Consider the following 17,622-nt stretch of genomic DNA (forward strand, 5'->3'; position numbering starts at 1 on the left):
GTGCTCAATCTCATAACTGAATTTAACATTCTTTCTCTGTCAGTTTGCTTTAAGACAGGACTTTCTTCCCACCTCCCAAGTCTTTGATACATTTTTTTTCTGTCTACCTTCTGCAGTTTGTTATTCTCTTCTATAGCATCCCTCAATACTTGGTCCTGAACACTCCACTTTTATTCCTCTACACACTCTCCTTTCCCTTTTCTCAAGAATCACCTTTTCCAGATTTAACCCAAATCTATGTCTTGCCCTGACGTATCCCCCTCTACAATTGCCACACATGTTCTGCTGCCTAAAGAACCTTCCCACTCAGATATTCAACAAGTGCATCTCATCACACTGAGACATCCTTCACCCCCTTTTTTGTTGTTGTTGTTGTTCAGATAGTGGGAGGGAGGGAGAGAGAAACATCAATTTGAAAGGGACACATCAAGTAGTCGCCACCCCCACGACCCAACCAGGGCCGGGGATAAATTGCAACTGAGGTACGTGCCCTTAGCAGAAACCAAACCCGGATCTCTCTGGACCGCAGGCCGATGCTCTAACCACTGAGCAAAACCAGCCAGGGCTCCTTCACCTCTTTTAAATCCCTTGTTACTATCGATACCACCTCCATCTTCATTTTCCCAGCTTATAACTGTGGTCTCCTGTCTCCTTTATCAATCTCTTAGCCCCAACACATCTTATCCAATCAATCATTAATAGTCATTATAGCAACTTCCATTTATTGAGCTCCCATAATGTGCTAGGCATTTGCAGCCATTTTATCTATAATCCTCCCAATAATACAGCAATGCAGAATTATTCTGATACACAAAAGTTAAGCAACTTAGGATGATATGGTTTTAAGTGACAAAATCTGAATTCTAGCCTGGTTTAATAAGAGCCTACAAGCTTTCCAACACACTTCCTCACTCAGCAAGTCCTACTGATCCTTTATCAGCAACTCTAAAATTTGACCCTGCCTATCATTTTCCATTATTGTCATCTACTCTAGACCTTGATAACTTTATATCTAGCCTGCAAAAACAGTGCCCAAGTAACTCTGCCCCTTTAACCTTTTTCTAATCAAATCCCCAAAGCATCAGCTACCATCTTCCATCTTCATTTAGGACGACGACTAACATTAACAGAAATCTATCATGGCTCTGTACTATGTAGGTGCTTTCACACCATGTGATAATGAACTTAAATTCCCTCAAAAGCCCTATATTAATGAAGTAGGTATTATCACCTTTATTGCAGACAAGAAAATTGAGGGATTATTACAAATGACAAGTCCAAACCTCAGGGAATGAGTAACTTTCCCATGGTCAAACTAAATATGGAGTTGGGATCTGAACCTATGAAATGCCAACTCCCAAAGTCTACTTTCCTTTCATTATACCAGCCTGCCTTACTTAACAATCTTGGTTCACAATCCTTTATGGCATCAAATCCCAAGTAATACATACAAAAAGGTGCTATCACATTGCTCTACTCTTGGTTCTTGCTATTTGGCAGAATATTTTCCATTCCTTTCAAGAAAATCTGCTGTTCAATCCCTACCGCCACCTCCCACTACTCGCTGATTCCCATTTTCAAACCTTTAGACATGTTTCCAAACCAAAACGCCCTTCCTCTCCCTCAAAACTTGTCTTTCAAAATTTTACTTAAAATTCACCTCCGTGAAGCCTTTTCTAATGACCTTCACCCACTTCCAATTATTCCAAAGAAACATCCTTGTAAATCAAACTGTGTGAAGGGACCAATGTCAGGGAAGGAGGAAGCTAAAGGCATCCTCAGAAGATAAGGAAACTTAGAAAAGAGCATCCCAGAGTACTGAGACGCTACCTAATGCAGCATCATCCTTCCCAGGTGAGGTCACAAAACCCAGCTAGGAGAGCCCCACCTACCCTCTTCCTTAGCATCCCTAGCCAAGACAATAAACTCAAACCTGAAAATTACAACATCCTCTGAAAATCTGAGCTGCTACCACCTTTCCCTTAGCCTAAGTCAGAATGCTCAAAAATAAGTTATGCCATTTGACTTCACTATTCTGGCAGCTCCTCAAAACTAAATATAATGCTCTGTACACAAACATGTGCTTATAGCTGGTTTATGTCGTCTTGTGATGAATACTTTTGCTTTGCATTCATTTATCCCACCCTTCCCCAAATGATAACAATATCCCTAAAGGAAAGGCTCATGTCCTCTATTTTTCTGGGTTACTTCTTGTGTATGTGGTGTAGTTAGTTCTCTTTATATAAACAGCACTCAAATTCATTAACTGGCCCTGAAAAAACTAAGTTCAAATATTTACCAAGGTTTTATCGACATTCCTCAACAGCTTGAAATCTAATTCAAAGAGGTGGACAATGAACAACTTCATGTAAAATTTTCAAGCAGTGAGAGGTGGTGTGGGGTTGTGGAAAGAATGAACCACAACCAGTAGCTCTAGATTCTAGACCATCGAACTGAGCTCCTCAAAGTCAAAAAACAAATTTTGTTATCTTTGTACCATACCGCCCATCAGTTTATAGCACATGACAGATGCTCAATCAATGTCTAATAAACTGAGTTGCTAAATATGTCAAGGTCTGCCACTAGCTAACTGTAGATCTTCTGATAAAGTTCCACATTTGCTTAACGTTCTCTGAAGTTAAGTTTTGCTAATCTATGATGAAGTTAAGAATAAATAATCACTAAGACCCCTTCCAACTCTGACATTATGATTCTATAATGCAGCACTTTACATATGTTGTGAGTAAGCATGAAGTGCACTGTGTCGGCCTATAGGTCGTGAGTGATAATTAGAAGTGGAACCAGTAAATACATGCGTTCATTTATAATGACATTGTAGACTTAATCCTTGAACTACCAACTCCTTGAGGACAAAGACTGAGTTTAAATAGTATCTAAAACAGTGCCATGAACATTGTAGCTACTAAAATACCAGATGATAAGAAGGAAAGCATTATCATCCTTACTTGGCATTCCTCAAGAATTTGCCATTCTCAGGCTTTTATTCTTCATACGGGACGGGCCTGTATGAGGAATAAAAGCCTGAGAATGGGGACAGACTCTGGCCCAGAACACAGAAGAGGCCAGCAGCTCTTACAACTGGGCTGAGAAAGGCAGCGAAGCAGAACAGAGGCGCAGAGAGCAAGAACAGCAGCAGAAAGCGTGCAGAGACCAATAGACTGCACGGCAGGAAGACGCACTGGAACGCTCTGTTGACACCAAAGAATCACCTGAGTGGCAAAGAGGCTGCAAGCTCCCCATTGTCTGCTGGTATCTCCGACTTTCATCTTCTGCCACCTCGCTGATGTCCGAATAGTCCACGGCATCTTCTGTGCTCCTGATCCAACCTGTAAATAACAGGGGGGAGGGACAGAGCTCAGCAAGGAGCTGTCAGTCCCTCAGGTGACTGCCATTGCAAAGCATGAGGACAGGACGTGGCTGGCCTCCCCCGCCGAGCTCCCCATGACCCACTTCACCTTCGTCATTTACCAGAGCACCATCATTCCCCGTCAGTTCTTCGTTGGCCGTCAGTTCAGTGATCAGGCTGCCCAGCCCCAAAGCCCCCAAGCCTGCCAAGTGCTTCTTACACTCCTGAAAAAGGTAACAGCACCAGAGTGGAAGACGACAGCTAAACCCAAGCTCCCCACACCAGGCTCCTTTCCTGGGTGCACAACGCTACGAGCACACGTGACAAAGGACCGCGCTGCGTGCTGCAGGGAGTGGCCATCACGTCCAGGACGGTCAGGTCCACCTCCCTGCCACTCAGTTCCACGTGGGCCGAGCCTTTATTAGCACAGACCGGTCTCTTCGCCACGCTGGGAAGTGACATAAGGATCCTTCCAAGGACCGCCACCAAGACTAAATGACTGACCGGTAGTTGCAGGGATAACGGCCCGGAGGTGCGTGGGCTCGCGGGCGGGGCGGGAGCGTGTTTTGCTCACTTGCAGGTGTTGCAAGCGAGGGTGGGGGAATTGCTCAACTTTTCCTCCAGGAGCAGTGGAAGGAGGAGAGTTTGGGAGGCTTCTGATCGGCGGGGCAAAGCACCCAGGGGGGGCCTGGGGACCGTTCCGGGGCCCTGGAGACCACTACGGGGGGCCTGGAGACTGCTACGGGGGGGCCCTGGAGACCACTACGGGGGGCCTGGAGACTGCTACGGGGGGGGGGGCTGGAGACCGCTACAGGGGGGCCTGGGGACCCTTAGGGGGGGGGGGCGCCTGGGGACCGCTACAGGGGGGCCTGGGGACTGCTATGGGGGTGGAGGGGGCTGGGGACCGCTACAGGGGGGCCTGGGGACCCTTATGGGGGGGCGCCTGGGGACCGCTACAGGGGGGCCTGGGGACCGGTACAGGGGGGCCTGGGGACCGCTACGGGGGGGGGCGCCTGGGGACCGCTACAGGGGGGCCTGGGGACCGCTACAGGGGGGCCTGGGGACCGCTACGGGGGGGGGGCGCCTGGGGACCGCTACAGGGGGGCCTGGGGACCGCTACAGGGGGGCCTGGGGACCGCTACGGGGGGGGGCGCCTGGGGACCGCTACAGGGGGGCCTGGAGACTGCTACGGGGGTGGGGGGGCCTGGGGACCGCTACGGGTCTGCCCCGCGTGGTCGGACAGTCACTGGCCTGAGAGCCGGGCCGCACCCCACGGTCGGCGGCGGGCCCCGTGCAGCCCCCGGCCCGGGGGCCGCCGAGCGCAGCCGGGTGGGATGCAGGCCGCTCCCGAACGCCCGGGAAGGTTCCCGGGGCGGCGCATTGACAGCGACCGCCCCAGGGGAGCCGCTGTCCCCCTGCTGCCCGATCGGACGGGTTGTCCCCAAGCCGCCCGCCCCGCCGCCCGGCCCCCCCGGGGGTTTGCGCGTCCGCCCCGCCCCCGCCCCGCCCCCGCCACTGCACGACCGGCGGGTCCTGCTGTCGCTCCCCGCTCGCCCGCCACAGCGCCCCGTCCCCGGTCCCCGTGCACCCTCCGCTCGCCCCGCTCCGTTTCCTCGGCCGCACCACGCCCAGCCCTCCCTCCCGGCCCACCCCTCACATCGTCCAAGACGCTCTCCCCCTCCAGCTGCCCGGCTCCATTGATGTTGCCGAAAAGGAAGCCGGTTAAAGAGAACGGGCCGCCTCCAGCAGAGTCGTCATCGCTGTCCGTGTCTGACATGATGGCGGTCGCGGCGCCCGCAGCAGCCGCGGGAACCAGCAAATCCTTGCTTGGACCCATAGACCGGATATACGAACGTCAGTGGCCCAGAAGTGACTCAAGGCACGCCTTGACCTTCCCAGCCCCTGCCGGAAGCGGAATAGGGTGAGAAACCCGGAAGAACCGGTCTTCCTAGGACAAAGTAGAATTGTTGTTACTACTTTACTAACGCCTTTTGATTCGACCGGCCGCGAGCGGAGGCCGGACGTGTGCAAAGCGATTGGTCAAAGGAAATGTCCGGTCCTGCCTCCTGCCACTCATCTGCGCAGGAGCAGTCTCCTAGCGCCGGATCTTCCACCAATCGGAAGGAGCGGCCCGGATGACGCGCACTACGTCCTGGTAGCCGCCCCCTTACGTCACAGTACACGGAAGTAAGCATGAGAACCGGTCCTCGTGTGCTGTCCGTCACTTCGCCCCTCGGTCCCAAAGAGCAACGGGCCGTAAACTGTGCTGTGCCGGGGCTGCCTTCGTGAGTTGGTGGTTTTTAATCGACATTTCCCCACCCAAGTGAGTTTTTCCCTCCGTTTTATTTAGGGAAATGTGAAAGTGAAGCCCGAGTAGAGTGAGCAGCCGACCTTTCACCTCGATTCACGATTGTTGATGTTTTCCCAGGTGTTTTCCGGAACCATTCGAACGTGGGCTACAGATACCGCGATTCTTCCCGCCTAAAATAAGACATTTTTCTACGTAACCGCCTGGCCATTTTCACATCTTTGGAAATTAACAGTGATCCAATATCATTTAATACGATCCATATTTAAAGTTCCCCAATTGTCCTTTCCTTGGAGCATTTTACATTTCAGTCTACGGTCCACTCTGTCAAGGTTCATGGCTTGCGTTAGGTTATCTCCCTTTGGTCTCATAACCCAGCCTTTTTCTTTGTGTTGCACGACACTACATTTTTTAAAGAATCCAGGCAAGTTGAAAATATTCCATATTCTGAATTCATCTGATTGTTTCTTCAAGTTGATTTAGGTTGAATATTTTACCAGCTTACCCGATGGCACCAGGTGTACCAATATGGGTGATGTTAAATTGTGATCACATCAAAAAAATGGGGACCATCAGATCTCTCCATAGAAAAGGCATATTTTTCCTTTTGTAATCAGGAAATGATCTATGGAGTGATAACGGTTTCCCATAGCCCTTGAACCTGGTGTTTTTTTTTTGTTTTGTTTTGTTTTTATCCTCACCCGAGGACACTTTTTCATTCTTTGTTCAGATAGAGCAGGAGGGAGAGAGAGAGAGAGAAACATCGATGTGAAAGGGACACATCGAGTGGCTGCCACCCGCACGACCAACCAGGGCCGGGGACAAACTGCAACCGAGGTACGTGCCCTTAGCGGAAACCGAACCCGGGTCTCTGGACCGCAGGCCGACGCTCCAACCGCTGAGCCAAACCGGCCAAGGCGAACCTGGTGGTTTTTAGCATCATTGATGATCTTTGCCTGAATCAATTATATTGGGAGAATGCAAGAGGGTGATTTTTCTCATTCTTCCTTCTACATTTATTAACGACTTTACCAGTAAAGAAGAACTAACCCCTTTTCTGACATTTTTAATGTATTATAATCTAGCACCATCATTATCCTTTATGATGCTCAAACTCTCCCAGATTTGTCCAGTGGGAACCACTTAACTCTGGCTCCTTTGTCCTTTCGACATGACCCACTAGTCTTTGATCACTTCTTTGTTTTTTGGTATAAGATGTTCCAGTCTTACTTTGTACATTCTCTGCCATTTCACCAAGGAGCCCTGTTCCTTTTAGTGGGGAATGGTGTTTAGAAACTGGGCATCATTGCTTGTTATGCCCTGTCAGTGGAGAGAGAGCTAAAAAAAATAGAGTTTATACTAATATTTCCAAATCCAATACCACAAGGTTCTCCCTCACTTTTCCCCATTTCATATTTGTATCTTGCTCCTCTTACAATGAAAATTCTGGTTCCCATTACCAATATATTCATTGATTTCAAAATTATAAGACCAATACCACTCCAACAGTAAACTTAAATAAAGTTAGTAAGTTCTTTTCAGTTTTCTATCCTTAGAATACATCCTACTGAGGATATACTAAAAATTACTTGAGCCCTGGCCGGTTTGGCTCAGCGGTTAGAGCGTCGGCCTGCGGTCCTGAGAGACCCGGGTTCGGTTCCTGCTAAGGGCATGTACCTCGGTTGCGGTTTGTCCCCGGCCCTGGTCGGTTGTGCGGGTGGCAGCCACTCGATGTGTCCCTTTCACATCGATGTTTCTCTCTCTCTCTCTCTTCCTCTCCCCCCCCCGCCACTCTACCTGAAAAAAATATATAACAATAAAAAATAAAAAATTACTTGAATCATTTTTTTCCCTCTTTGGAATTATTGCTGTTTGTAGTCAACTTTAGGATGTTTTATTATCCTTTTTATATAATTTTCTTTTTCTTTTTTTTTTTTTATCCTCACCCGAATACATTTTTCAACTTTTGTTCTGATAGAGTGGGAGGGAGAGAGGGAGAAAGAGAGAAACATCAACATGACAAAGACACATCGACTGGTTGCCTCCTGCAAGACCCCAATCAGGACCAGGGATGAATCGCAACTGAGGTGCGAGGTACGTGCGTGCCTCTGACCAGAATCAAACCCGTGACTCATTGGTCTGCCGGCCGAAGCTCTAACCACTGACCAAAACTGGCCAGGGCTAACTTTCTTTTTAAAGTATGTAAACCTTTACGTGGCTCAAAGTAAAAACTACATAAAAAACTATTCCCACCCCAGCTCATTTGGTTCCGTGGTTAGAGCATCGGCCCACGGAACTATAAGTCCTGGATTTTATTCCGGGCAAGAGCACATACCTAGGTTGTAGTTCTCCCACCCCCTTTGGGGTGTGGGAGGCAACCAGTGATGTTTCTCTATCTCTCCCTCTCCCTCTCTCCCCCTCCCTTCCACTCTATCTGAAGATAAATAGAAAAATATCCTCAGGTGAGGATTAAAAAAAAAACACAAAACACCCAAGAGAATTAAAAACATGTTCACACAAAACCTTGAACACAAAGGTTCATAGCAGCATTGTTTATAATAGCCAAAAAGTAGAAACAATCCTATGTCCGATAAAATATGGTATATCCATATATTAGACTATTATTCAGCAGTAAAAGGAAATGAAGTACCCATATGTGCTAAAAAATGGATTAACCTTGAAATCATGAGGTTAAATAAAGGAAGCAAGTTCCAAATGGCCACATATAGTTTGATTCCATTTATATGAAATGTTCAGAAAAGGCAAAGTAGATAACTGGTTGCCTAGGGCTGGGGGATGGGAAAAGGATTAACTGCATGAAGAGGGATCTCTGGGGTGATGGAAATGTTCTAACACTGGACTTTAGTGATAGTTGCAATGCTCAGTAAATTTACTACAAATCTTTAAGTTGAATTCTTGAAATGGGTGAATTGTAAAGTATGTAAATTGTACCTCAGTAAAGCTACTTACAAAACAAAACGTGTTTTTTTTTCTTCCCTCCTAGTGCATTTAATAGTGCACCAGCATCCCCACGGTGTTGCTCAGTGGATTGAGCTTTGTCCCATGGACTGAGAGGTTTGATGCCCAGGTTTCGGGCTGGATCCCCAGTGGGGGGAATGCAGGGGCAGCTGATTGATGTTTTTATCTATCTCTAAAAAATAAACATATTTTTAAAAAATAATGCACCTGCACTATATACAATTACCAGCCAGGATTAGTTAATTTTTATAACAAACAGAGGAAGACTCTTTTCCTGAGATAACCAGGAGAGGCAAAGGATGTTAAATATGTCTTATTTTTACGACCCCAGCCTCTAGTACAGTAATGCCTGTAACACCGCAGGAGCTTGATAATTGTTTACTGAATATAGTGTAATAAATGAGAAAAACCCCCTACAGGGAACTAACTGGTCTTTCATTAGTGAAAACCAAAAAATGAAGCTAAATCCTGGAGATGAGTTGGTGGGGGCTGGGGGTAGAACTAGAGATCAATGTTAGCAGAGCAGACAGTTCCATACACTGATTGTCTGATGTAGAAAAATGAGTACAGTTACACACAGGTGTGATGTTCAATACAACAATTATAGTTATTCTATCCTTTCCAAGTTGGAAAGCATTTTTTTTTATTAATTTATTTTTCTTACAGATGTTTCTCCTGTTTTTCCCCATTAACACCCTCCTCACCATCCCTCCCACCCAGTCCCTGGCTTTGGGGTCTGTGTCCATCAGTTATGCGTACATGCATGTAAGTTCTGTGGTTTATCTCTTTCCTCCCCCCCACCCCCCTCTTCTGAGGGTTGTCAGTCTGTACCCTACTTCCACGTCTCTGGGACTACCCTATTCCTCAGACTGTTACGTTCATTATATTCCACAAATAAGTGAGATCATGTAATATTTGTCTTTCTCTGCTTGGCTTGTTTCGCTTAGGATAATTCTCTCCAGGTCCCTCCATGTCATCTCAAAGGATATCCTACGGAGTGCATAGTACTCTGTTGTGTATATGTACCACTGCTTTTTTATCCATTCATCTACTGATGGACATTTGGGCTGTTTCCAAATCTTAGCTATTGTAAATAGTGCTGCTACGAACATGGGGGTACATATATTCTTTCTGACTGGTGTTTCAGGCTTCTTAGGGTATATTCCTAAAAGTGAGATTACTGGGTCAAATGGAAGTTCAATTTTTAATTTTTTGAGGTAACACCATAGTGTTTTCCATAGTGGCTGCACCAGTCTGCATTCCCACCAGCAGCGTACTAGAGTCCCCTTTTCTCCACACCCTCACCAGCACTTGTTTGATGATTTGTTGATGGCGGCCATTGTGACAGGTGTGAGGTGAAACCACTGAAAATGGGGGCGGTGTGTGTGTGTGTGTGTGTGTGTGTGTGTGTGGAATTGCTTTGATTTTTAGAAAGCAACAGACCCAGGAAAGTCAGAAAAGTTTATAACCATCCATTATGAATTATTTAAAAGTGATACTAGCATGTTAGTCTTCATACAAAATCCTTTTAAGTATAAAAATCAAGATGTCAGTGTAGCCCTGGCCAGTTTGGCTCAGCGGTTAGAGCGTCGGCCTGCGGTCCGGAGAGACCCGGGTTCGGTTCCCGCTAAGGGCACGTACTTCAGTTGCAGTTGCAGTTTGTCCCTGGCTTTGGTTGGTCGTGCGGGTGGCAGCCACTCGATGTGTCCCTTCACGTCGATGTTTCTCTCTCTCTCTCCCTTCCTCTCTCTCCCTCCCACTCTATCTGTACAAAAAATATCCTCGGGTGAGGATTAAAAAAAAAAAAAGATGTCAGTGTATGATTAGGATCATCACGTCAGCCCAATACAAAACTATTCTCTCAGACGTGTGGCTCACACCTCTGTTTATTAGAGGACACAAGTTTGCCCAAACCAAACCTAGGCTTACATTTGGGAATTTGCCAGCAAGAAGAGCAGGAGGCACTGTTACATTAAAAACCACTTTAAAATATTTCAGCAGCTAAACAGAAGGTTCCCATGCTTCTAGGCCCTCTCACCATGAAGTCCTGTGAGCACCCAAGCAGCATGGATCAGAACATCCTGAGACGAGCAATAAGGGCTTTCATTTGGCTGCCCGAGGGAAAACGGGCTCCACACAGGGCAAAGGGCACACATGCCCGCAGGCCAGGTGACTGCTGAAGTCACCCTGCTTCTACAACAGCAACCCCACTTCCCAAAGTGCTCCTGGGCCTTAGTTGAGAAGGGCCACTCTCACTCTTCCAGTTAACACATGGCTCAGAAAGAATCCCTGCCACCGCCTTGGTGGAGGTGGTTCAGTTGGTTAGACGTCCTCCTGCACGCTGAAAAGATGCCAGTTCTATTCCCGGTCGGCACAATTTAGGTTGTGTGCTTGATCCCCAGTGCAGGGCGTGCAGGGGGCAGCCAGTCGATGCTGTGCTGTCATATCAGTGTTTCTCTCTCTCCCTTCTATTAAAAGAAAAAAAATTGTCCACCCAGTGTGGCTCTGGTTAAGCATCGACACATGCACCAAGAGGTCAGTAGTTCGATTCCCGGTCAGGGCAAATGCCCAGGTTATGGGCCCGATCCCCAGTGGGGGGCATGCAGGAAGCGGCCATCGATGTTTCTGTCTCTAAAAATCAATAAAGGAAAAAAATTTTTTTAAAGAGAAAGCATCTCTACCCCCTACCCCCAAACCCCTACCTCCAGTAGGAAGCCCTGGGTCACCCAGCAGGAAATAGATGCAGTACATTGGAACTGAGAGAAAAGGCATGTGCCACACCATACTATTCGCCCTGGCTCCTCCATAGCTCTAGACAATCAGCTGCTGTAAAAATACACACCAATGAAGTATTGAATGAAGTGGTGTACAGTGATGAAGGGAAACAAAACTAAACACTTGAGTACCTGGTGAGGAAAAGGAGAAACCAGAAGAAATGCAGGAAGAAGAGAGAGTTGACATAATCTTTTCTCTTCTGTCAATACTTGATTTCTCCTTGACCTCCAGGCTCCAGATTCTCTAATTCTATGGTTGCCAGATTTAGCCAATAAAAATCCAGGATGCCTCCATTCAATTTGAATTTCAGATAAACAGCAAATAATATTTTAGTGTATGTCCCAAATATTGCATGGTACATACTTGTACTAAAAAACTAGTTGTAAAAATCATTTTAATGTTTGTAAATTGTAATTAAATATATTGGGGTGATATTGGTTAATAGCATTGTATGTCTCAGGTGTATAACTTTATAATACAACATCTGCATACTCCCTTGTGTGCTCACCACCCAGCTGGTCTTCAGTCCTGCAGAACATTGCTGTGTTTTTTCTGGCAACCCTATCCAGGAGGTTCAGTTAGCCTGAGGCTGCTCTGATCACATCTTGTCAAAAAACCACAGCAAGACTATCACAGAGCAAATCAGGGACACTTCAGCCACCACAGGGGGAGGTAGGGAGGCATGTGATCCTTTTAGCTGCCAAACTCTCAAAAATCCAACGCTAGCCCTGGATGGTTTTGCTCAGCAGTTAGAGCGTCGGCCCGCAGGCCAAAGAGTTGTGGGTTCAATTTTGGTCAAAGGCACGTACCTCAGTTGCGGTTCAGTCCCTGGCCCTGGTCAGGGTGGTGCAGGAGGCAACCCAATCGATGTGTCTCTCTCACTCTCTCACATCCATATTTCTCTCTCTCTCTCCCACTCTGTCTGAAGATAAATGGAAAAATATCCCTGGGTGAGGGTTTTTTAAAAAATTCCCATGCTGTTTTGGCAGGATGAGAGGGTACAGACACGATGGAGTTGTCAACGGCTATCAGCCAGGTGGAGAAGTAAGTTTTTCTTCCAGATCCAATAAAGGTCAGCGACAGTACTATGGAAGTGTTCTCTCCCCCAGGAGCATGTCTGCACTGCCCCCCTTCTTCCCCACAGGCGTGCATCTCCTCAACGCTAAGGAACCCGGGAGGCGTGCAACCAGGGCAGCAGTGAGCAGCTGCAGTTCCTCCCAGGAAAACCCCCTGAGCCTGTCCCCAAGGCCCCCTTTTCCCTGACCTCTCAGTGAGCCAAAGCAGACCAGCCAAGGCTCGTTTTCCCAGCCCTTCCTTGTATCATTGTCCCCAGCTTTAATAAATGTCCTCTAAAATTAAAAAACAAAAAAAAGAAAGACCACTATGGGAGAAGGAATCTGACTCATACTTCCCCAGATCCAACATACTCCAACTCTCTTGGAGCAACTGAAAGACCTCAAAGGGCACGTGGGGCAGAACACACACACACCCAAGATGTACAGACAAGGGAAGAAAGAGCAGGAAGAGAACAAGGTAGCTTTGCTAATAACTCGGAGAAATGACAGCAAAAGAGAAGACTCAGAGGAAATACCAGAACTCCTTCACAATGACTGACAAGACCTTCGGGTTGGTTGGTTGGCTGGTTGATTGGCTGATTTTACTTAGGAGGTTCACCTTCAGTGGTAGTTCCTTAAAACGGAAGGTGAGAAAAAGAATAAAAGGTCACACAGAAGCCTCAGCAGCACAGCTTTTCAAATGGTTAATTCCACCTCACCAGGGCCATAGTGCTATCAATCTCATAGCAGCCCAGCCGGTGTGACTCAGTGGTGGAGCGTTGACCCATGCACCTAGAAGTCACCAGTTCGATTTCCGGTCAGGGCACATGCCCAGGTTCCCAGGTTGTGGGCCCAACCCCCAGTGGGGGCGTGCAGGAGGCGGCCAGTCGATGTTCTCTCTCATCGATGATGTTTCTATCTCTCTCTTCCTCTCCCTTCCTCTCTCTAAAAGTAAATTTAAAAATTTTTCTTTTAAAAAAGAAAAGAATCTCATAGCAGATCTGACCCTCAGATCCCACATCCAAAGCACTATCTTGACCAAGTGCCAAGCCTAGCTCCTGAGAACAGAAGAGGAGCAATGACGAGTCCATGACTGACATTACTTTCAAAGGCATGAGGAGGGCCATGTTGTGCTTTCCCCCATAGACTCCGCCATGGGAATTCCTAGTCCTATTAACCCAGCATCTCAAGCTGTTTCCAGACATGTAAATAGGTGTTGTGGAATACCACAGGAAAGTTCTGCAAAAGCTGCATATTTAGTAAAAGTTATAAATTCCAGCAGTAGAGGAACCTCTTCAGCTTTATTTAAATAGCTAGTCCCTGGCTTATTTGACCACGGAACCCTTTTAGGGAACATCTATTACCATCTCACAGAACTTTGGAAAATATTGCTTAACTGGTTTTACAAAAATGTCTCATCTTAAGAATGGGAAAAACATGTCAACACTGGGGACACCCAGGAATCGCACATACACGGGTTTTCAGAAATAATGATATGCCCTGGCCAGTTTGGCTCAGCAGTTAGAGGGTTGGCCCATGGACTGAGGGGTCGTAGGTTCGATTCCTGGTCAAGGGCAGGTACCCGGGTGGTAGGTTCGATCCCCAGCCCCGGTTGAGGTCATGTGGGAGGCAAGCAAACAATATGTCTCTCTCACTTCGATATTTCTCTCTCTCTCTCGCGCTCTCTTTCTCTCTCTCACTTCCACTCTATCTAAAAATCAATGGGAAAATGTCCTCAAGTGAAGATTAACAACAAAAAAAAGGTAAGTTGTTTGTTTTTTTAAATTATGATAGCCAGTTTGAGGCGATGAGTTGGAAACTGGAGAGCCCTGTCCTTCTGTGAGGCACTTGCTCAATGGGGAACACAGCCAGGAAAGCTGAAACTCGATTTAGAAGCAGATGAGTGAAAGTCTGCAAAGAACAGAACAAGGCTGCTCTGCTTAGCTGTGGCCCGGCCAGGACAGGAAAGAGCTGCACTCGGCGGTGTCTCCTCTTACCCCACTGACGGGACACGCACTGAAACGTCCCCCACAGGTTCCAGCCAAGCAGCCCTGTGCGGACTAGCCTGTGTCTGCGTCCCTTCGTGAGCTGAGTCACCCGGAGCCTGGGCTTCCCAGGAGAGACAAATGCTGTCAAAGGGATCCCCTCTTATTCTCCTTGGGTACAGCCCCTAAGTGCCACCCCAGAAGCTAGAAGAGGACACACTTCTTGGTGTTCTTTGTTGCAGGGTAAAGCACAGCCCGGACAGCTTCCTAAAAGACCTTGTGCACCTTATCCTGCATCAGGGCAGAATATTCCAGATACTTCACAGCCCCCACCTGCTTAGCCAGGGATGTGCCCTGCTGGGGAGTTGTGGGCACTAGGCTCTGTTCCTTCAGCTTCCTCACTGTGTCCAGGCCACTCCGCATGTCCCTCTTGGTGCCTACCAGCAGAACAGGTACATTGGGGCAATGACGGGAGACCTCTGGGTGCCACTTATGCCTCACATTGGCATAAGAAGATGGGTTTCAAATGGAAAAGCAAATGACAGATACTGGTCTGGGGTTAGGAGAGCGTTCTCAGTTGGTCGTACTCTTCTTGACCACCTGTGTCCCACAGGTTCGGGCTGACGATCGGGCCATCCACAGATGTCTGGGCGCCATAGTTGTCAAAGACAGTGGGGACGTACTCTTCGGGAAAGGCGTTGGTTGTGAAACTGATGAGGGGGCACGTCTTACCCACAGCCCCGTCTCCTACAACCACACATTTGATTATCTGCATTCTTCCCTTTGGAGCCCTCTGATAAGAGGGAAATGAAGAATGCCCCAGATGCTGGGTTCAGTAAGAGAGCCTAGGCTTCAAACGCTTGTCTCTGAGGAGAAAGACAGGAGGTGACCCCACTGCCCATCCCCTGCACACCACGGAAGAATCAGCCGGAAGGTGGTGCAGGGCAAGAGTTCTTACGTGGACCGTAGAGGTCAGGCTTCACTGGGTCCTAAAAGCCGCCACTGAAGTTGTGTGCAATCGTACATGTATGTGAGTAAGTGAAGTTTTCTGGAAAGAAGACCCAAAGCTGCCCTGGCCGGTTTGGCTCAGCGGTTAGAGCATCGGCCTGCGGTCCAGAGAGACCCGGGTTCGGTTCCCACTAAGGGCATGTACCTCGGTTGCAGTTTGTCTCCGACCCTGGTCAGTTGTGTGGGTGGCAACCACTCGATGTGTCCCTTTCACATCGATGTTTCTCTCTCTCTGTTCCTCTCTCTCCCTCCCACTCTACCTGAACAAAAAATGGAAAAATGTCCTCGGGTGAGGATGATTAAAAAAAAAAAAAGAAGACCCAAAGCTGTTATTAGATTCTTGAAAAGGGCTGCGAGCCTGAAAAGCTTAAAAACCATTCATATACGGAGGTATTTGTGTTAAAAACCATTCATATACGGAGGTGTTTGTGCTACGTTGTGGTCATAAGCTCTGAATATATTGTATCCAAAGTGCTGAAATAGAGTAGGTGTTCAAAAATGGTAATTAATTTTTTTGAAAGTATAGAAAGAAGGTTCCCAAAGCCGAAAGAAAAGAAACAAGGCGCTCACTTTGGGTGAGTGGCTATAGGAACCTCTGTTGCTAAAAAACAGCAGCACTTACTACTGGAGTGAAAGGTGGGCGGCCAGAATCAGCCATGTAGAGAAGTGGTTAAGAATCCACCTCTATCCCGGCCGGTGTGGCTCAGTGGTTGAGTGCTGACCCCTGCACCAAGTGGTCGCCAGTTCGATTCCCAGTCAGGGCACATGCCCAGGTTGTGGGTCAAATCCCCAGTGTGGGGCATGCAGGAGGCAGCCAATCGATGTTCTCTCTCATCGATGTTTCTGTCTCTCTCTCCCTCTCCCTTCGTGTCTCTCTCTCAAATCAATAAAGAAAAAAATATTTAAAAAAAACAAGAATCCGAGCTCTGGCTCGGCCGGTGCAGCTCAGCGGTTAGAGCGCTGGCCCACAGACCACAAGTCACAGGTTCTTCAGGCTCATGCGGGAGGCAATCAATTGATGTGTCTCTCATCAATATTTGTGTCACTCCCTCCCACTCTATCTGAAAATCAATGGAAAAATATCCTCAGGTGAGGATTAAAAAAAAACAAAAAGCCCTGGCCGGTTTGGCTCAGCGGTTAGAGCGTCGGCCTGCGGTCCTGAGAGACCCGGGTTCAGTTCCTACTAAGGGTGAGTACCTTGGTTGCAGTTTGTCCCCGGCCCTGGTCGGTTGTGCGGGTGGCAGCCACTCGATGTGTCCCTTTCACATCAATGTTTCTCTCTCTCTCTGTTCCTCTCTCTCCCTCCCAGTCTACCTGAACAAAAAATGGAAAAATGTCCTCGGGTGAGGATAAAAAAAAAAGAAAGAAGGTCCTGACCAGTTTGGCTCAGCAGTTAGAGCATTGGCCTGCGGTCCAGAGAGACCCAGGTTCGGTTCCGCTAAGGGCATATACCTCGGTTGTACAGCCCTGGTTGGTCGTGCGGGTGGCAGCCACTCGATGTATCCCTTTCACACTGATGTTTCTCTCTCTCTCTCTCTTCCTCTCTCTCCCACTCTATCTGAACAAAAAATGGAAAAATGCCCTCGGGTGAGGATAAAAAAAAAAAGAAGAAGAAGAATCCTAGCGCTGAGGTCAGACCACCTGGAGTCCAAAACCAGCCCTCTCTTTTCCCAAGCCTTCTGAAGTTGGACAAATTTTCAACCTGAGGCTTAAATGGAAGAATGCAGGTGCAGTAATTATTAGTGCCTGCCACACAGGAAGTGCTTAAGTTTCAGAAGCTACTATGTCTTCATGATAATTCTACTATTCTGCTGAGAAAGGCAAAAGTTCTCTGATGCGATTACAATGCTAGACAAGACTTCCCACCGTCTCTGAGTAAAACTACAGGTCATAAGAGCACCATGCTGTTGTCCATTTCTTCATGAATAACGTATTTGCAGGTTAATGTCATGGCATAGATGATCTCCAAGAAGCATATTGAAAGTATTACAGTCACCCCCCAACTTTTTCCCCCAGTGGCCCCCCTTCTCGCCATTGTCTGGGTCCATTGGTTATGCATATATGCATATACGTCCTTTGGTTAATCTCTTCCCACCCCCACCCCCCTCCCTTTGAGGTTTTTTAGCTTCTTAACTACTGCCCTAA

General features: G+C 47.6%; 1 protein-coding gene and 1 pseudogene across 8 annotated transcripts in view; both read right to left on the reverse strand.

Moving 5' to 3' along the window:
• Positions 1–5,242, reverse strand: part of TAF1 (TATA-box binding protein associated factor 1) — a 54,580-nt gene extending 49,338 nt beyond the window's left edge. For 4 of the 8 annotated variants that reach the window (XM_036270376.1, XM_036270375.1, XM_036270373.1 and 1 more), the window contains exons 1-3: positions 5,025–5,242; positions 3,477–3,591; positions 3,231–3,347 (exon numbers count right to left, since the gene is read on the reverse strand). In XM_036270376.1, coding sequence (XP_036126269.1) covers positions 3,231–3,347; positions 3,477–3,591; positions 5,025–5,204 — 412 coding nt within the window. In that variant the 5' untranslated portion in view covers positions 5,205–5,242. Of the gene's footprint in view, positions 1–3,230; positions 3,348–3,476; positions 4,097–5,024 lie in introns of those variants that run through there. The other 4 variants (XM_036270379.1, XM_036270377.1, XM_036270380.1 and 1 more) reach the window with 3 other exon arrangements.
• A 9,513-nt stretch (positions 5,243–14,755) lies between these two features.
• On the reverse strand, positions 14,756–15,244 carry LOC118636046 (annotated as a pseudogene).
• Positions 15,245–17,622: the final 2,378 nt, after the last annotated feature.

Source organism: Molossus molossus, unplaced genomic scaffold (genome assembly GCF_014108415.1).
Source record: "Molossus molossus isolate mMolMol1 unplaced genomic scaffold, mMolMol1.p scaffold_m16_p_2, whole genome shotgun sequence".
Classification (NCBI taxonomy): domain Eukaryota; kingdom Metazoa; phylum Chordata; class Mammalia; order Chiroptera; family Molossidae; genus Molossus; species Molossus molossus.